The sequence below is a fragment of the Corvus moneduloides genome, chromosome 7 (assembly GCF_009650955.1).
Source record: "Corvus moneduloides isolate bCorMon1 chromosome 7, bCorMon1.pri, whole genome shotgun sequence".
Taxonomy (NCBI): Eukaryota; Metazoa; Chordata; class Aves; order Passeriformes; family Corvidae; genus Corvus; species Corvus moneduloides.
The window spans coordinates 31,657,602-31,679,404 of NC_045482.1; the positions used below are offsets into that span (position 1 = coordinate 31,657,602).

Sequence of the window (21,803 nt, forward strand, 5' to 3'; positions counted from 1 at the left end):
TGCAGAAGCCCTGAGCACCCACACAGACAGCCTGGCCCCCCATGGCTGATGGCTGCACCTCAGCACAGGCTCCACCAGACTTGCAAAGCATTCAGCAAAATTCCATCCCTTCTTGTGGGACTGCCAGCCAATTAGTTGGATAATTAATTCTTCAAAAGCTTCAAGATGCTTTTCCATCTGGGCTTGCCTCTTACCATTTGTTCTGTCTCCTGTCTCACCATACATTAGCCAGGGCCAAATCCAGCTGCCCCCAGTCAGATCATTCGCTAAGATTTCCAGATGAAATATGTTTTCTCACTAACAATCATTAATACAAATAGTATCAGCTATTCATGAGCAGAACAAAGTCAAATAAAGAATATTTTCTTTGTTGCCCTGCAAATATTGTACTTTGCTCTTCAGAGATTAAACCATGACTTCTCCAGTTTCAGGTACAGTGCCAAGTTTATACTGCCTGGTAATGTGTATGTACACATATATATTGCATATATCCAAAGAGTTGATGCCCTTTTGTTCTTTAACATATGGGAAGTCCAGCACAAGCAAGGATTTGCCATAGGAAAAATAAATAAGTGGCATATTAAATGAAATAATTAATTTTGGAATTATTTTTAAGTAATTTTTATTCAAAAAATGTGCTTTCAATTCCTACTGTTGCTTTCACCATAATTATGGAAAAATGCAGATGTCCATGCACTTCCTTTGACTTGTAAATAATGTTAGAACTAACTTTGGATTGCAGGACGAAACTAAAATCAAAGCCCTGCATCCACATCAAAGCCATTTGGTTGCCAGTTTTCAACAGCTGCTGTTAAGGTAACAAGTTTGATTTTCCTTTATATATTTAAAGTATTTGTTACTAGTTTCTGGTTCACAGATCTGAAAAATCATAGAAATAGCTCCACTTCAGAAATTTACAAATAGTTTTCACCAATTTAAAAATTACTGCAAATCTCCCACAGTACCTATCAATGCAATAGCTTTCCAATGAATACCTGGCCTGGCATTTTCTCTACCACTATTTGGCATCCTCCAACAGCCTGATAGACAATTTTTTTCTGAGAACCACTGATTATGTTATTTTTAGTCACTGTAATATCTGCTCTCTTCTTCAAGTCCAAACTGAGCAAACATTTTCTTGTCATCTGTGATTTTACTTACTATACCCCTGGGACTCCCAGACTTAAACTGAGATTGTCAGACCATTATTATACCTACTGTTACAGAAGAGGAGTACTCCTTCCTGCCCTTTTTTCCTTGCCAAAATCTTATTTACTTGAACCAGATTGCCACTGAAGAACAAGGTGTAGTTAAGATTATGTGCTTCGTGTGCCAATGCAACAACAGTGTAACTGCTATTTTCTTTTTTTCCTTTCACAGAAAAGGTAAATGCTCCTTTGGGGAAGAAAACATCATCCAAAAGGACTGGACACAGTGTTACACAGGAACAGCTGTACCAAGCTAGAAATTCCATGATGGCAATCCAAACTTCCTGGCCTTTATCAAAGCTCCTTTCTTGCCAGGAGCCACAGAGCACATGCTGGAGAGAGCCACAGAAATCTTTCAGGGCTCTATCTGGCAGCAGGAAAGAGGTGGCTTTTCCTGTGCTCTGTGCTGACCTGGTGGCATAATGCCATTTGGCTCATTTTTATCTACAGCTGGAGATTCAACACCCATCTTCAACATAACTCTGCTGGCACAGGGGTCACTCAAACCATGGTAAGGACAACAGGCACACCACCAATGCTCTGGAGCATTTCCAAATTAGGGGTTGATTTACTGCCCCACACTGGTGAACTGTACACACATTGTGCACAAAATCACACTGACAAACCACATGTCTAGGAGGTACTTTGCACTTTGTTGGTAAAGGAGCAAAATCAAGGGTTAGTGTCTGCCATTCTTGTCTGCAGTAATCAGCTGTGGAAGAAGCTCCATGGTAGTGAAGAGGACACACACACTGAGAGGCAAGTGAAATGCAAGGTGGCAAACTACCACCCAAAACACTCATAATGCATTTCACTGGTGGGATTGATTATTCTGCTAATGTCCTTCTTACAGGTCCCACAGCCATCTCTGAAACTAAAGAGAATTACAATATTTCAGATAATATAAACCACAGAAAAGTGGCTTATAGAGCTTTTATAGGTGTGAATTTTAAAAGGTTATAATATTCATTAGTGACTGAGTTACAATTAGGCAGACTTCTTCCAAAAGCCTTTTTTTTCTCATGTCTGACAAATTTTCTATCCAGATCACATATGTTACAGGATGACAATTTCAAGGAAAGTTTTATGGGTTTGTATTGCAAAGCAGCTTTATTTCATATTCCTTTCCCCTACATTATATCTGTAGTCTATTTAGATTGTGAGCTCTCACAGATAGGATTGCAGGCTGAAATGTCTGATCTAGTTTGCAATACAGCTGCTTTGCAAGTCTCCAGGAGTGCATAATGGCTCTGATCTCTTCTCTGCAGATGTTTTTTTCTCTTTTCTTTTGCAGGTCAATCTATACTGGTACAAAATCTTCAGAGCCATTCAGCTCTGACTTGCTCCTGCTCTTGCACCACAGAGCACTAAATTATGCAGGCACTGGGCACCACAGGCACCATGAGCTACCTAAGCAATGCATGGCAGTGGACAAAAATCCACCCTTACATGATCCATGTTCCAAAAATCATCAGACACATTGCAAGTGAGGCGGAAACCATATAATAGATAGTAACAAAATGATTATAATTGTGGGCAATAATAACTGTATTCACTCTCAAAGGTACCAATTTTCTAAAGGTTGTGATTGACCTACACAGCAATTCTTTCAGAGGAAGCTCTCAAATGTTTTGATTATATTGTAATTAAGGCAGAGAGGAAGTAGCTGTTGATCAGTAGGAGACATGGAGACCTCAAAGCACAGACATCCCAATGTCATACACTGCCTTTTTGTTGGTGTCAGATACTATATGTTAGTTTTTGCAGTTCATCAAGCTGCCAGACATAGCAGGAAGAACAGAACACTGAAGCACCATTTTTCTTCTGTGTAGATTAATGCCACTGCACCACAGTAATGTGTTAGCACAATCGTTTCTGAACAACTGCAAACAATCTACAAGGCTATTATATTTAATTGCTATTTAGATAGTTTATAAATCTACTGTAAACAATAGCGAGGATGCACTCATAATGTAGCTACAAGATTAGTTACTAATGTCATGACATAAACCAGGCCACGAACTCAGACTATGAGCAAATCCATGGTAACTCTGATGTTTATGTCCTTGATTTCCAATAAATGCAGGGAAGCGTTGCCCTCTTTTGTTTCAACACACATTAATTATGTTGCCTTTCCAATGATATTGGATCATGATGCTCACTAAATTCACACCCTGCCTCATCCCATGACAGCTTACCCATGAGAGCAAACATAGTGTAATATGCTATATAAATAAAATCACGTATAATATCTGGACTACGACCTAAGCAAAAAGCAGTCTCATAAATCTGCTGCACAGATCACAGTAAGCCTGCCTTGCCCCCAGGCCTGTGGTCTGGATCTGCTGCTTCCTCCCATGGAGCTGCCTGCAGAGCTTTGCTGGCTGCAGCACTGTGCAAAATGTCACTGAGGACTGGGCTGCTCAGCCCTGTGATCTTCATCTAAGTGATGTGAAGAACAGACTTACCCAAAACCAGTGCATGCTCAGGAACTCACACTCCTCCTTCCTCACACTTGCTGATCGCTTCTGACTAATGAGCCAGCATGGAGCTTATAATAAAATCATAATCTGTCCTTACCATAGAATCTTTTAAAATGATCTCTGGTATTTCAGGCTCATCTCACACTGATATCAAGCATTCAATTATGCCCAGACTGATCAATCCGTAACAAGCTAAAGTGAAACATTTTCAACCTAGTTACTCCAGAAGAAAAAAAAAAGCAATGTTGGGAGACAGAAAAATATCTAAGGAACCTGTAAGAGCTTGGTATCAGATGAGAAATCTTCTGTTTTCTTTGACAAAATGCAAGAAAGTAGCATTCTAACAAGCAAGGACAAAAGTAAAAAGATACAGAATTGAAAATTCTGAGCTGTAAAGTCATATTTACATTGTCTACTATTCTTAGGATGGTGGGCAATCCCTGAGGTGACAAATCCCTGTCATTTGTATGCAATACAATAGACCAGGGTGCCTCTGAGTATCTCCTACATGAGAAACCCAAGCAGAGCTGAACACAAAGCTTTGTCCTTTCAGCTGCTATTGCTGACCCAGCCCATCTTGCTGTATGGGCACGTGCCTTCGTCTCCCCACTGCACACAGGGTTCGAGCTGCCAGCTGTCTTTACGATGGGCCAAAATTTTAGTGGATGACATCCACCTGTACAGACTCCACACAGCACATTCAATGCAAGAAACAGAGCTGGTCTTAAAATACCTCATTAGGAATGAGACAAAGAGGAATTTTTGACTAGCTCTTATAACGGCCCATCTGTTTGGGACAGTTCAGAGTCTGGCAAACAACACTTAAAAGTAACTATTTGCTTTCCTTCCACACAAACATTTTCCCTTTTATTTCTGTAAATGCACTGTCACCTGCCATAAATGGTGAAGGAAATCAGTGCTTTGTTTTCTCTTAGATATCAACAGTACACCTGACTTTTTAATCCTTATTCTGCAGGCCTTGGAGCTGCCAGTGGAGATACACTTCCACAACTACACATCCACAGTTCTTTGCATTTCACTGTCTGGCCCAGGCTGAGTGAACATGAAAGCCTAAGTCTGTAACACAGTGCAGAAAACACAGTGCAGAAAAAGTTTAATCAGCTCTGATCCTTCAGCACAAACACAGTGGGGTTGTCATAACCCCACTGCAGGGAAAAAAGAAACATACAAGGACATTTATGGGTTGATGATGATGGAATTTAATGTCTCTTCTTCAAGAGGGACTTGGCTAAAATAGAGAAAGCCAGGAGAGCTGAGCATGGCCGGAGTTGTTAAACCTTGACGAGAGGACAGTCACCATCACTTCCACTGACAGAAACCTGCCTCTATCTGTGATGCACGTTATGTGCCAAACAAGAAAATCAATTTTAACATACAGCAAACAGAACATTTACATAGAAAAGGTGAAGGAACCCTCCCACAGAGCAAGAGTTCAGGGGGGTTTGTGTCAAGCTGGTTTTGTCCCTTTAGCCTGTTCCTAGCAGAACTCTGTAGGCACTGGTACAATCAAAGAGACTCCAAAGTCTTTTACAAGTCCTCTGCCAAACACTTTACAAAAGGTAAATAAAATTTGTGTTTACAATTGATAGAACAACCTCTCCAAAGAACCTGAACCAGAAAGGCATTAGAAATCTTCAAACTCTTCTGTTTTGACATTTTGGTGCCTTACCATAGTGAATTTTCCTCTTCCTTTTCCAAGGTGTTAAGGAGAATAGAGTATAGCTGCTTTCTTGGGTTTTTTAACCTTTTTTTTGTTATCTGACAATTAAAAGTGCCATTTACATTACATTACTAAAAGATAGATATGACAAATTTTCTACCCCATCCTGTGGTGTATCATAGCCTTTTTTTTTAATCAACAAATACAAAGTGACTACATAATTATATGGTCCATGGACACAGGTAAGCATGCAGTGGTTTTGGGCAGGATTTTGGAGTTATATAGAAATACAGTCCATAATAAAACCCACTCTTTTCCAAATCCAGTTTAGCTAAGGATTCTATTAGATCCTCACCTCTGCTTCACAGTTTTTATGGGCGGATATTTCAGAAGAACTTTAGACTTCTGAAATACAATTTTCATGTTTCTGCATTACAGAAAGCCACACATTTTTCACCCAAGAAGCACAGCAGTCCTATTTTATGAGCCATTGGACTTGCAGTTAATATTAGCTAACAGACGGAAGTGCAAATATTCAGATATGCTTTGTTACACATGAACATGTTGAACAACATGATGAGAGGTGCATATTGCTGTTTTCATTGCTCCCTGCAGCCTGCTGCATGGAAAGTCCTGATGACTGCTCCTATCAAACGTGTGTGGCTGTGCTTCTTTGCCTGTGTCTTTGTGGCACTGTGTGAATATATATATATATATATATACACACACACACACACACACCCCCCCAGAACAGTAACCATGTGAAGAAATAATTTGAGTTTTAGCACAATGATATATCAAATTTCCAATATATTTGCTTCTGGATGAAAAAAATGCATTGCTTGTGTGTAGGGCTTCCATACTGACTCAAATATTAGCTGCATGCTAGATCAGTGATAACAGAATAAAAATCTGGGAGAAGAAACATATTTTATCTCCCCTCTTGATTTATTCACTGTAAAGCTGCTGGGCCTTTTACTGTTCCACATGAAAAACAGTACTAGAGGAATAACACTCCTATAAAACATATGATTTTCTCATTATTTCTTCACCTCTTTCAGATACAGCCAAGTGGCTATTCTCACAAAGGGCCAGCAATACCTAATCCTTAATACTCATAATTTTAAGTTACCTTTGATACCAGAATATGTTTGTTGTATTTCACTAACCAAATTGATGACGAAACTTCTTTGCTCAACTTAGCCTTGCTCCATTTATAATATTCCATTTATAATGCTGTAGTGGTCTCCAGAGCTCACAAAATTTTTATTGAATATATCCAGTCTTCATAAGTAAAACTCTTAATTTTTCCTGTTTTGCCAAACTGCCTGCGTTTTCTGGCTGCATTCTCCATTCCTCTTTTCTGAGATGGGAAACAAAGCTGTAAGGTGGAGCATCACTTTTGGAACCAGAGAACATGCATTAAATGCTCCTCCTATCCATATTTAAGTGGAGTGAGCACCCAGAAATTGATAATGGAAAATGTAAACTAGTTCAGTAGAATACCTTCAGAGAAACTCATAATATTTTCTTTTCTTTGAAGAATGGTTTGAATCAAATAATTTAAATGAAAAGGAAAAAAACATTTAGATTTTACGATGATAGTTTGAAAAATCCAAGAGAAAAATCCCACATGTAGCAGCAGCTTTGGAGGAAGACAGTTTAACAAAGTCTTTTAGGTAACTAATTCTTCTGTCAACTCAGGTGGGTGGGCAATGCTCAACCACAGCTCCCCTCCCTCAGAGAAACATCCTCAGTAGGACAAAGGACCTCCAAACGTGCTTTGAACTACCAAAGTTTGGTAATTGAACCCCTCATACATTTTAAATGAGGTATCATACCTGAAGTTAATGTCACATTGAAGGGTTCTTGTTTATTTCTAGTTTTCAGAATAAATTCAAGCAGACATTTTCCTCTCAGTTTCACTGCCATTTGCCTCATTAGCATAGTCATTAAAAGGAAAGATGAAATAAAGCCTTGACATTTCCATATGTGATTTTAAGTTACTCATCTAAAATACAGTAAGTCAAAAGAGCAGAAGACTTTGCAGATAAAAACAGCAGAGGAAATATATTTATTTAGGACTTAATTAGCATTAATTAATGTACTTCATTTGCATATGCAAGTGTTCTTGCCAGGAGGGGGTGCCAAGTACCCACAGCACTAATTATGCAAAAAGAAAACACACGGCAAATATTTTACAGAAAGATAAATTACCATTTTTTATAGCAGTTGTACATTACCTTGATAGACCAAACAGTAAATGGAGCTTTCAGCAACTAATGGCTGTTAAAGCATGTGTTCAGCTAGGTACCTGTCCTAGAACAATCCTGCTAATTCCTCATTTACTAAATTAGTCCAGTGCTTATCTGGGTACTTGGAAAATAATACAACATCAAAGAACTTTGCTACTGCAGTATTTGTCTTACCTAAAACAGTCTTTGAAAGCCATTGAAAAAAAAGGCTAAAATTTTGACGAAAGGCAATTGTAAGGTAATGTCATTTTAATCCATCAATTCAATAGTCTGAGAGATTATTTGCATTTTTGTGGGGCAATAGGTATTGATGGGGGGGTGAAGGGAAATTGAACCCCCAAACATGACAAAAGGGTAAAGGTAAGATGACTGATCACAAAGCAAAAGGGCAGAGAGTTCTTGAAATGGTATATTTATTAACAGCAATTAAAGCAGATTTTGCTCTGGTTTATTTCTGGGTTTGTTTGTATGCTGGTATTAAGGTAGTTTTAATACAAATGAGGTCCTCTTTCACTGGATCTTTTTCATTCTCTATTTAAAAGTTTCAGCTTCTAAGATCTATTATTTGTGAGTAACCTTTATTTTTTTGTTGTTTTTTTGGAAGATGAGGGCAACTTCTAGATTTCTAATATTTGGAGTACTTTCTAAAAATTGATTGGAACATCCTGAATCCACAATTCAGCTACAGTCACCAAATTTTTCTTTGTGTATAGAGCCTAATAGGTGATTCTACTCAATGATGACCTAAATTACAATAAAGCATAGTAAAAGCTCATCTTCAGTCCTACCATTTGATAGTGCTTATATTTTGTTGGTAGCATCAATTTTTGACAAAGCCTCTAAAAAATAATTTTCTTTGGTATTCTGGATAGTTTTACTATTTTCTTGATTTCTCTTTGGTTAAAATATATATTAATTTATGCACAGATATTAATCTGTAAATCAACAGATCATTATTTATGCTGATACATCAAAGTATGTAACTCAAACTCCCTTCAGAACCACTTAATATATTCAAAAGGAAAGCGAGCTTACTGCAATAAATAACAAAAAATATCTATTATAAATACAAAGGCAAAGTGACTTGCATGGATATATGTTCATAGAATAACGTGAAAGAAAGTATTTTATACAAAATAATCAACATATACGACCACCAAGGCAGGGAATAAAAAAAGTGTAATTTTTAAGAAAAAGCCATGTCAAACTGAACAACTTCTAACCATGCTCCACTGGGAGCCACTTGAAGTAGCCCACCCAACAACTGATCAGAAGAACTATTTGTATCACAAGGAGCACTGCAGAAGAACATGACAGCTTAAATACAACACTGCAAACACTGGAGACATCTCCAGCCTGAAGTTTTATATCCAGGCTCCTACTGCAATACATCCCCATAGGCAGATCCAGAGTTGTCTCTCCTGTGTCAGATACAAGCCAGGTCCAGCACAAACACATGAAAACTTTTGCTACAAACTACTGGAGGAGATAAGGCTCAAGAAGGCAGAGCACTGGATAAAAAACTGGGTATTTCAACAACAGAGGCCCTTTAGAAACCCCAAACCATTCTTCTTCTCAGTAAAGCCTTCCCACCAGGTATGGGATATCTCTTTCTCAGCCACAAGTAGTGAGGTCTCTAATCAATAAACTGGAGGCAGAAAAATGTTGATGAAACAAATTAGATCTCTAGTTGGGCTGGTTTGTCTTTCCTGGAATTACTTAATGCTGCAGTGATGGATTCTATGGAGGCGAGGTAAAGAGATAATCAACTAATGACTTGCACAATTTTAATCAAACATGAGTAACATTTGGCAAATACATAAACAGCTCCCTAACATACTATGACCCAGAAATGGTATTTTAGATCTGGCACATTTCTAACACAGTTAAAAGGCAGCATTTTAAAGTGTGTCCTTGAAAGCAGTTCTTGTTTTAAGAGCTACGTGACCTTAAGATACATTAATTCATTAGATAAAAGTTTCTTCACCCCAATGGCAAACATTTTCAATTTCACCACCAAAATGTCATGACTCAAACAGCAGATGTTTCTTGGAGCTTTCCTTTTAATCATTACAAAACCATCTACTCTAGGTAAATAGCAAGAAACTGAAATAACTTGCAACCACTGTGGTAGCTTGAAAACAATGGTACTGTGGCTCAGCCACCTGGCATCTGAGATGAACCTACCTCTGTTCTTCACTAGCCACATGGGGCATACTGGCCCATTAGACAGCCCCAGAAATTATTCTGAACAGTAAACTGAGACTGATACATGCTTTCCACAAGGAGGCAAAGTATTGCATATACTCGATTTCACTGCAGCCATATCCTCCTCTGTGCAATAAGCAGTTCATGGCTTCATACATATTTTCCTTCCTGTTTTTTTCCCCTCATATCCGTATATTATCTGTTTGAACATCTTGCCAATTCCTCCTCATTGGAAGAATTTAAGATAACTATGTAGGCTGCACTGTTACTGAGATCTTCTGCAGAACCATGGACTGGAAACATCTTATTTTATACACTATAGCCTAACTATTGAGAATAGTTGATCCAAGTCCATGTGTCATCCCCCCATATTTTGGATTTAATCCAGGACTTTCCAAATACTTATAGTGTAAAGCTGGGATCTTGGGCTCAGTATGGCCTCATGTTTCACATTTTGTGCTAATTTTGCTGACCAGTCCTGGCTATAATATTGCTATTCATTTCTGCACCACAGATGGGAAGGTGCTATTCCCCTTCACGTTAGAGAACTACATACACTCTGTCTCTGTGATGGCACATAGCACATGTCATGGCTCTTTCTACATTAAATTTTTGTATATAAAATGAATTTATTCTCCAACTGTACTCCACTTGTAAGAACAGTTGTAATGAATGGCTCTTAGGGATCACCCAGGTTAATACACCATGATTATTTTATTTAGAGTAAGTATTTCACTGCTTGTTTTGCTCATGAATTATCACTATTTCCTTATTCCATGGAAAAGACATGTAAGTTTTGTTCAAGAAGGTAAACCACTCACAGTGTGTATGGCAGCACAGATCCATGAGACTGCAGCTTTGTTTGCACCCAGGTACATACCATCGATAGCTACTGACAGATTTTCACCATTTGGTCTCTCTCTTTCACCTTCCTCTGTGCCCTGTTTCATTGCTGGTTGCTTCCTGTACTATTTTACTCAAAACCACTAATATAGTGTTTGTTCTAATGACAAATTTTGTAACAGAACCATTGTGGCAATGCCTCAGGCACACATCTTTCCTCTGCCTAACCTGTTCTGCTGGAATGAACTCTCCGTCCTGCTTCTGCTGGAGGCAGATGTTCCTTTGGACAGCAGCAAAACCCATTATTCACAACAGTCTTTATTCATTCATGCTCCTTCTACATTTTTGGCTTGCTGCCGAAGTGGGAGGGCAATGCAGCAAGGCACTTCTGTCACTTTGGAAACCTCCTTTCACCACATGAATGGCTTCAAGAGGACATGCTTCTAATTGGCAATTCCTAAAGTCACCTTCAGTAGGCTGTTCCTGCAGGTGTACATCTCTACGGCAACACTCAGTGTCATTCAGAGTGCACAGAAGATTTTGTGTTCAAAGTTATTATTTCCTCATTCTGCAGACCATATGGCACCATAAAACCCAGAGCAGAGCAGATATTTTTAAAGCATGACATTAACTTTACTAGGGGGCATTAACGAAGATGAGTAATGTTATCCTCACTCAAGTATGAATTATGCCAATGTTTTCAAATTTGGATGATTAAGGTTGTACCTAAAATGATTGCACTTTTTTTTGCAGGTCTGAGATGTAATAGGAGTCCACCTGTGCCTGTATCCGAAAGTATCCATACATATTTACAGAATGACATTTTAAGCAAAACACACAAAGATAGCATTATTCTGATTTATTCTTCTGAGGTTTACGATCGGCAAGTCTGACCCTGTTCTTATGAGACATCTAAGGAAAAGGAAAAGATATTTTCTCAGTAATCACTGCACTTAATTTTAGTTCTACTTTAGATTTCTGATCAGAGGTACAGCACAGACAAATCTTACGTACTGCAATTTAATTAAAATACTCCTTAAATCTGTTCACTTTTGCAAATGCTTCTCCTTTCTGCTATCACCTATATGGTTTGCCACATTCCCTAATGCTGCCTGGTAAATAACCTATGTATTTATTACCATTAGTCGTGTCACCATGTTCTCTCTCATTATTAATAAATTAATGTGGTTAATTATTAAAACATACCAAGCATGTTCCAATTACTTTTTCTCACCTGCCTCCACTTCCTTAATGCAATACATTCCAACCAGAAACATTTTTTACTTTCCAGTCATCTTGATGAATGATATAAAGCAACAGGGTGTATTCTTTAGACATTCGGCTTACAGCCTCTCTGCATGACCAAGCTGGATGTGCAAGGAGGCCCTGGGATCATGCCTGGGGGCATTAATGAGCTTATTAGAACACTGTAACAAGGATTATCTGAATTTCTTATGCAGAACTGAAGACTTAATCAGTCTCTTGCCTTCAACTACCAATACAGGTCAGCTTAAAATCATTGCTGTTCTAAAACCACAATTATTTTCTTCTCATATTGATGTTGGTCACGATGATCATGGATGATTTATGTTCATTAAAAATGGTAAAACTTCTGGAAAAAAAAAAGGATACATGAAACATAGCATCTCTTGTTTTATTATTATGAATTCAATGCAGCACAGCTGACCTTGGCAGTAATTTTCATACTGAAATGAAAACATCACTTTTCATGAATCCATCACATCACATTTGGATGCTAAGCTTTTGCCCAGTTTTCATTGATATTGCACTTGAAAGAAAACTTCTCTTCACCTTTAACTTTCCTTCCCACATAGCAGTAGCCAAAAATATGGTTACCCTGAAAATCACCTGAGTGCATATTTAGACAAAGATGTGATTCTTTCAGCAATTGTACAATTTGCTTATGGGGGGTCAGACTGGAAAGACATATTTTTAATAAAAAATAAACAAATAAATAGAGCTCTCCTAAAAGCTGTAATAGGACCATACTAGCATAGTGCAGAAATATATAATGCAATTTATCTTAAGGCTTTCAGTTTTGTTTTTACCTCAATCTGGAGTCCATACATTTTTAATGACTGTGCTTACCAGCTGCTGTCCGTGAACGCCCCAGGCTGCATACTGTAAAACTGAATCCTCTACTTCTGGAGGGTTTAACTCCCAAACTTCCCTTGAAAAAAGGGAAACATTTTTTACTTGAACACATTGGCATCACCTCATGCATAGAGCCACTGACAATGACATGGTATGGAAAAAACAATGTGACCTACCTTGTGTGTATGTTATAAATCACATATGAAGCTGTGTAAGAATAATGAAAAACCTGTTAAAAAAAAGAAAAAGAGAGAAAGTAAAGAATTACAAGAGAAAATACAGGATTAAATACAGACTACCATGAGGGCAGTCACAGTCTTTCAATCCCTGTAAACATCAGTACCTTTATGACTGAAAGAATGTTTTACTGAATTAATTATAACCAACAGACCTGAACCAGGTTTTGAAAGCTGTAGGAAGGTCACACATATTCATCTGTTAATTTAACCAGACACTTTATCAGTACAACAACTGCACAGAAAATGTCCCAATCATAAAAATCTGTAAAATCTGTTAAAAAAACCAAAACCAAAAAACACACCCCCCCAAAACGAAAAAACCCACCAAGAACATACATTAGGAAAAAAGAACCACTTTTTTTCTGTATTTCTTCATCAAGCTGTGTCAAAATGATTGCACAGGCATCACAGTTATTCTACTTGAAATGCAGACCAATAGAGGGTCATATGGTATTGCTGTCACCACCTGCTGTGGACAGCCTGAAGGACCTCCTGGGTATGGCTCACAGAACAGAAAATCTCTGTACATAGTGGGGCTCTGTTCGCTGTGGCTTTCATTAAATATGTTTTGGTCTAATTTTGGTTGACTTCCTTTGTTTTTCAGGAAAAGTTTGTTGAAGGTTTTTTGTCATTTTGCGTAAAACAAAGAACTATTTTTCAGTAAACCTTTCTCATTCAACAGCAAGTTAGCAGTGACTTCTGGATTCAAAACCTGTAGGATTCTCCAAATGGAACAGAAAAGCAATTACAGTGTGTCATCTGATGGACCACCACACCAAAGAGCTCAAACCAAAGCAAACTATTACACATTCTCTCTAGTCAAACATTAGTCTTTACACAGATAGTGAATAATACACATTTTGCTCTCTTCCAGGCTTGAGTGATTGGTTTTTACCTAGCTCATTTTTTGCCTCTATGTCCTGCATCATGAAAGTAGCATAATTCCATAGTGTTAGTTTTAATATAATTTGAAATTACTTCATGGTCTTGGAATATAAAATATATTTGCAACTAATTATTACTGAACTAAGCAAAACTCTGCTTTTTAATGTAAACTTCTGTTAGAAAGAAACATTAGATGACATCCACTAGACTTACTGCAGCTTCATGTCTACAGTTACAGCATGTCTGCTTGGCACATGAAGGATTTATCTCTGGACAGGCTCATCCCAGTTAGATGGGGACAGACACAGCTGTAAAGCCAAAACCTTGCCATGGATACATGTGTTGGGAACTCTTTAGGTTATAGTTTCTACACGGGGAACCTTTCAGTATCTCCTTCAAAGAGAACAGGCAAAGGGGGATCCTACATGGACAGAGACACTGGAATTTGTCACTATGGCACATGAGAGGGTTTCAGAGGTTGATATTTTGTCTGTAGGCCATTCAGTAACAGAGCCATCTGAAACATCCTTCCACTGACTCCCTTTTTATCATTAGTTCCCTGCCAAAACATGCCAAGAATTTAGCATGTCCTAAATCCTTGCTGGCTGATGCAGCAAGAATCCCACAAAGGTCTCTAAGATTAGTAACTCTGTGCAACAGCTGGATACCCCTTCTATAAAATTTCCCTTTGAGACAAAAATAATTTCCATTTTCCAAATATATTGTGTTTAACATCAAAACTGTTGCTTCAGTAAGATTCATACATATATTAGTAAGTATGCCCCAAATGTTTTTTGTATTTTATACTTTATATTACAGCTTAAGATAAAATCATGCAAGGTACCAGCCTCTTCTGAGAAGTGTGACTGAAACAGAGACAAATGGTTAAATCATGGTGGTTTCTGCACAGGATGTGCACTGCCAGAGGTTACCTAGAGGGGCACTTGCCAGCAGCTTTTAAAGGCCAGTTACAAAGAAGAGAAATGGGTCTCTTGCCCTTGCAGGAAAAGGGAAAATTGTATCAAAGATAATGTGTGCAGGGCTGATAAGTATTTAGAATAGAAATATTTAAAAAGTAAATTATTAGACAATATATTTCAAGAAGAAATGCTAAACTAATGTCATTCTGACAGCTCAAACAGAAAATATGCTGTAACAACAAGAACAACACTTCATATGTCATGTGGAAACGTTCCTCACGCCTTGTGTAACATTTCTGTCTAAACATTTATGCAGAAACATTAATATCTATGTTCCAAGTTGAAGGAGCTCCACTTCCACTGGAGACCAACTCTACAGTGAAGTCACTTTCAGACAGGATGCTGACATTTTTCTCAAATTACTCATGTGAGTTTTAGTTCTTAACAGGAGCACCATGTATAAATTACAAGTACGACGTTTCCTAAGTCATCTTGCTTGCGAGAGCCACACGCTGAAACACAATCACTACTGAAATGAAATCAATAAAAAAGGATGTAGAAAATCTTTCTTTTTCTAGTCTGGCTCTTACAGAAAGTTCTTATGAAGCTCTTGTAGTTTTGTACAAAAGCTTAACCTGATTGGCTTCTTCTTGCACAGAGCCATCAGTGGCTGGGACACGCCTCTTCCTCATCACACGCCTCATCCATCATCATACAACATCTGGCACCACAGCAAGGAGTACCAGCAACCCTCAAAACACCAGGATCAAACCTCCCACATGGCCACCAGTTGTGTCCTCTGTGGAAGAGGCTTGGGGAATTACACCCTGCAACTCCTGTTTTGTAGGAGGTGCGCTATCAGAAAAAACCCTGGTAATTTATGCAAATAAAAAGATAAGAAGGCTGGCTACTGAGTGCAACATTCAAACCCAAAGTGCTATCATCCTATTCCAAAATGTTTTCAAACATTTCTTGTCCTCCTTGCCTTCTAACCGAGGTGCTATCAAAAGACTGAATGAAGACTAATATTTAAACATGGACATTGAATTGCTCCAATTGACTAAAAAAAAGAGACATGAAACAGGAAAAGGGCGAAAGGTTGTAGTGAAAAATACTCCTACTAAGCACAGAGAGAATCAATTAATGAATATGGACACACAAAACATCTCTAAGAAGTGAAGCAATGTAGGAGAGCAAAGCCTTTTAAAATATTAAATGTATTACAGCAATTTCTGCACTGTCATATCAGCTGGGGGAAACAAAAAGAGGAAAATGGCCTGGTATAATTTATTAAAAGAATTATACAAGTTAAAGTTGGGCACTGTGACAAGCCTTAACTCCTCAAGTGGCATGTATGATTGCTAGGGTTCAGGCCTTTCTGGCAAGTAAATAACTTGCCTGCTTCTATTAGGATAAGCTGGAAAATGTTCCCTGCAATGTTAAGAACTGTGAAAATGGCTTTTTAGATCAGACAGACAGTACACCACCCCCTCAATACAATTTATTTAATTTTTCTTTTGCCACAGAATGCAGTAGGTAACAACCACTGCATATTAAATATTTCTTCTGAATTCATTTTTTTACCAGCTTCGAAAGTGATGACAAGCTTTCATCTGGTGCTGCTCAACACTGAAAAAGTTAGCTGCATTTGTGTATGAAAAAAATGAAATTACAAAACTCCATTACAAAGGACCTAAAAGAAAAAGGTGACAAAAGTATTTCAAGACAAATTGCTCCAGTCAAAACGTATTGAAATAACAATCTATTACTCAGCTAACAGCCAACAATAAAAAACACACTTATCAATCATCATCTGAACTTTTAGATGACACATTTAGATGAAGGTGTGATTCTTTCAATGACTGAGTTCTGGATTTATATGTACCCTTTATTCTCTACCTTTCAAGGAATTATTTTTTCTTTCTACAGTTTCTGAAAATGAAATAATGCCGTGGAACTCAATGCATAGCCCAACAACATGCAGGAAAACAGTGCCTTATGCACTCAGCCAAAACACATTCCACTAATTCTGCAATACATTCCAGAAAATATCCAGTTCACTGTCCTTGGGTAATTTGGAAAACATTTCTCAGCAGAACAGTGTTTTTGCTAAAAAGCTGCCAAGAAAACCTCAGTAGCACTATTTTTACAGTGTGATGAGAGCTCTCATCTCCAGGGAAATGGATGAGAGCTGATGACATTAGAACCTCACAGCACTATAATCTCAAAATGCTTGGGCATGCCAAACACCTTGATGCATCCTTTATCCACTTCCTGTATTATAAACCAATTACATTCTTTTGTGTGTTATTCATTTAGAGCAATAATGATGCCTCCTTGCTAGCACAGCTTTTTATGAGGTAGGGGAGTGACCGTCCCGTATTTTTGTTTTTACCCAGATTCCTGTAATCTGAACTCGTCTCTGCAGTTCCCAGGGCTGCTACACTCTGTAAATTCCCCTGTGAGATGTCCAGTAAGACATCTCACAGGGCATAAAAGCACTCAGTCTGAGCAAGAACAATAAAAGGTAAGAGTATATGAAATACATTGATAACTTCAGCACCCGCAGTAACACTCTCAATTATTCCGAAGATTAACAGCCAAATGGGGTCCACATCTTGCACACAACATAGATATTCATCTATTTGTATTGCACATAGAAAATAAAAAAGATACTATTTAAAAGCCATGCCCTTCCCATTAGTTAAAAAAAAAAAGCAGCAGAGACTCATTAAATAACTGAAATTGCAGTGTTTACCATTATTCTCATCCCACTTATCTCCAAACACATACCCTGATTTGGAAAGAGAGGCAGTTTCTTAGATAAGGTTCAAAACCATGCAGACCTCTCTGATTCATCAGTGAGGTATCAGATCTTTTATGGGTTAATTTACGCTTCTGATTCCATGAAAAACAAAATCTAGTATTTTAAGAGACTACTAGTCTGAATGAAAAATTATTATACTCTTGCTCTATGAGCTAAAGAATTTAATCAGAATTGAAAGCAGAATTATCAACCTTAGCTGTGTAAGGTTTTAACTCCTGCAATATATGGATGCCTCCCAAACAGTATTACTCATAAAAAGAGAAAGATCAAAAAACTGCTTTTATTGCTTCACAGGCACAAGTCAATTATTAGGCAGTTCAAAGCTATGAGAGAATCTGACCTGGAAAAGGTTTTCTGTGCCTGAAAGCTTTTCTGTTTTTTTCAGCTACATCAGTTGGCCTAATAAAAGATATTACCTCTTCCCACAAATCTTGTCTCAGTTATCTCTTCAGGCCACCACATCTATAACAACAATGTTAGGGAAAAAGAAGCATTCCTATGCCCCCCTGAAGAAAAAAAGGACTACCTAAAACTAAAAGTGATCCTTCCTAATTAATAACCTCCATTACAATACATATCACAAAATGCACGTGAACCCAGAAATCAGGGGACAGGACACAGTGAAGCAGGGAAGTAAACAGGAATACATCTTGCCAAGGACACTCACTTCTGCATTCATCCGTGGCCCCTGCTCACTTCTGAAACCTTTCATAATACATTAGTAAAATGGTCTGGCACGTTTCCAAACTGCCTCGGTGGGTGCCAGCCACAGGAGCTACTGGCTGTCATGCAGAGTGTGAAAAACAGCAACATGAGTAGGATTCTGCCTTTATCCTCTTTTCTACAGTTGAATTAAGCATTTGAAGAATTACCGAGAAATCTACTTACGCTGAAAACTGAACCAAAAGCTTTTGCTGTGGTAAAGTGATTAGAAGGCTGAGCGAAAAGTAACCAATCATTCATCTGCCATTCATGCAATGAAGTATTCACACAAAATGACACACAGAGTCTCACTCAAAAATCAAAAATTTTAAGAAACCTCCACTAAAGGCTCAAAAATACAATTTAGAAAAAGAAATGCAAACATATATTGATTCCTATTTTGCCTTCAGGATAGAAGTACCTTGGAACAAAAATGGAACCTGCAGAACGTGCCATGAGCTAAAAATAATGAGCAAGAACCAGATGCAGAGTGGAGAGAATATGAGGGGACATCATGAAGCACAGGAGGGTTATGGAGATCTTTTGAAGGGATTACTGATATAAATACAGTGTGCTTGTGGCCAGAAGAAACAACTGTACTATATAGTTTTTGTATGCTAATGTATATTCACGATCACTCCCCATACAAAAAACCACAGCCTATACAAATTATACAAAGTCTATGTGTACTAGTTATAAAGATTACGCAAATAATTATTGAAATTATTTCTCCTCTAGTTACTGATATTTTACTATCAATTTTGCTCAGGCAATACTGGTTTAATTCTGATTTCCAGCAATGAAAATGAGAAAAGGCTTTGAGCAGGTCTTTAATGTCATATACAAACTCCTTATTCTGCTACACGTTTGGAGAACACCCGATTATTTGTGTCTGAACTTCCCCCTTTGTGGGAAGTCTGCTGAAAGCAAATGAGTTACAGTAGGAGGGGGCCAGTCTTTGCTTTATGCTATCAGGATTCCAAGCAGCAACTTCTTGCTCTCCAAAAAAGCCAGATTAACATTCACACAACCAACTCCTATTCCTCATTTCCTTTTTATGAGTTTTAAGACACGTGACCTTGCTGGGACTGCAGTGCAAAGAGAATGGAATCAGTATCTAATGTGCTGATCACAAAACAATAAAAAAGATCTATTCCTTTCTTATCTTTGTATTGCAAGATGTTCAGCACCCTGTTAGTAAAAGCTGTGAGGGAGTTAATAAGATTAAATTAGGAGCAGCATGACTACTGCCAAAGGCAAAGCACAGCTGCTGGATGAAACTTCCATCCATTTTGCAATTTATGTGCTAAATAAATTAATAATGGTATCACAACATTATGGTGAAACCCAACTCTCTCTAAAACTCCATTATCATTCACCTCAAATGTTCCCCCTTTGCCTTCCCAGTCTGACTCCATGTGCTCTCCAGCATAGGAACTGCTGCTAAATGGGATTAAACAGCTAAATATGGCATGGCCACAGTTGGGTTTCATGTAACTGGTTCCTTGGGTGTGTAAAAAGTGAATAGAGAGCTCTGCAGCATTGAATTCTGAGCCACAGAGGTACATGAAACCGCTGGATAACACCTGTGCTATCAGTGGAGACTTTGAACTACCACATACTATATCAATAAGTGACAGTCTCTGCATATTCATGAGAATAATATTGATTAAAGATTGGAATTCTGCTGATTTCATGCCTTGGCAACAAACACAGTGAGACCTTAGACTATGCACTCAAAGCTCAGCTCACTCTGGGATACACACCAGAAATGCTTCACACCATGCACCAGTGAAGTGGCACCTTTTGCTCTTGGAGCTGTAGTATTTTACTGGTCTAGTCTAACTGGTTTTTTTTACTGGTCTAGTCTAACTGTATTTTACTGGTCTAACTGGTGTTAGAGTCAGTAAGTTAAGCCACATGAGTTAATGACTGATTTCATATTGATTACATCTGGGGGTAGAGACAGGCACAGAATTTAACTGCACAAATGGTGAAATCCAGTAAATCTTTTCAGTTTACATTAATTTTAAACTGCAGATAATGATACATTAACTCATGGTTCATGCAGCCAGAAAGAACTGACATGATTATTTTGTCTGACCTACTACATCTGAAACAAAGTTTATGGGATTTCTCATTTTAAATAGTATGATATGTTTTCTTCATCTGGTTTTAGAGTAAACTCTTAGAAACAGTCAACTGAAGAGTCTGTAATACTGAGATGATGAACTGCCACCCATCTGTAAATCCTATTATTTCTACCCAATTCTGGAAGCAAAAAAACACAAAATAGAGGTAAATTCTGCCAATATTAATGTCTAAATCTCTATATAGTCTTGCACAATTTTGACCCTTTTGGTGAAATATCTTGTTTCTGAAAACTCTATATAATTGCAGAGCTAATTTAAGATAGAGCTTGATGCATTTGAGCACTGAAGTTATATGACAAGGTTATAACTTTGAAAAGCATCATATTTATTTGTTTCAATCAGCATTGATTATTTCTCATGATTGATAAGAACCACTGCATATCATTGGTAGTAATTTATGGTTAGCATTAATACTTTGGGGTATGAAATATTGCCAGCCATAACAACTCTATGCTGCCAAACCAAAATAAATATAAAGGCGAGACATTTCGAGACACGTAATTTATCTGTAAGAAAAAAGGCTGTCAAGGAAGCCTAAACAAAAAAGCACCTCTAGAAAATCTGTTAGAGCCTCAACTGTTCACACATAATTTTTCAATAAGATTAATTATCTCAAGAAAAAGACATCAACTGCAGAATGTAAATTAAATCACAACCAATTAAACTCAGTTCATATAACGAAGAGTAACATGATACAAACCACAGTTCAGAGTAAATGCAGAAACTTCTTTTTCTTCTCCTACATCAACAGCTGATAGACCATCATTTGGATATGCAACTCGATCAGTTTTGAATATCTAATAACTTCAGATGAGTGAATTATTCAAGAAAGAATGCACTGCGCTGCCACTTCTGAAAGCCTCACATATCACTGTCATTTGAAATTCTATTAGTTACACTATCACATAAAATATGTTTCTTGAGTCTTGTATGAGATGACTTATGACAAAAATTTATGTGTTTTTTTCTGGCTTATACACCTGCAGCATTAAAAAAACAGGAATGACTTCTCTGAAATCATTGTTACGTGACAGTGAAGCTGGTCAATCTCAAGCCTCAAGCATAATATGTGCATTTTTTTTGTACTGATACACAGGTAGGTGCACATCCTTTTCAAGCATATGCTCACACTCATATTCAGTGTGATCAAAATTTGGACTTTATGAGTATTTGGGGATTTACAGAAACTTCTGTTCTCCTGAACCGATTTGCAGGCAGCTTCATGGTGTGCATGTGTATTTTCATCTGGACAAGTGTAAAGAGAAACAAAAGATATAAATTCTG

General features: G+C 37.8%; 1 protein-coding gene across 3 annotated transcripts in view; it reads right to left on the reverse strand.

Moving 5' to 3' along the window:
- DPP10 (dipeptidyl peptidase like 10) overlaps nt 1–21,803 on the reverse strand; it is a 451,044-nt gene that overhangs the window by 51,902 nt on the left and 377,339 nt on the right. For all 3 annotated transcript variants that reach the window (XM_032114483.1, XM_032114484.1, XM_032114485.1), the window contains exons 6-7: nt 12,970–13,022; nt 12,788–12,869 (exon numbers count right to left, since the gene is read on the reverse strand). In XM_032114483.1, the coding sequence (XP_031970374.1) occupies nt 12,788–12,869; nt 12,970–13,022 (135 nt within the window). The remainder of the gene's footprint in view (nt 1–12,787; nt 12,870–12,969; nt 13,023–21,803) is intronic.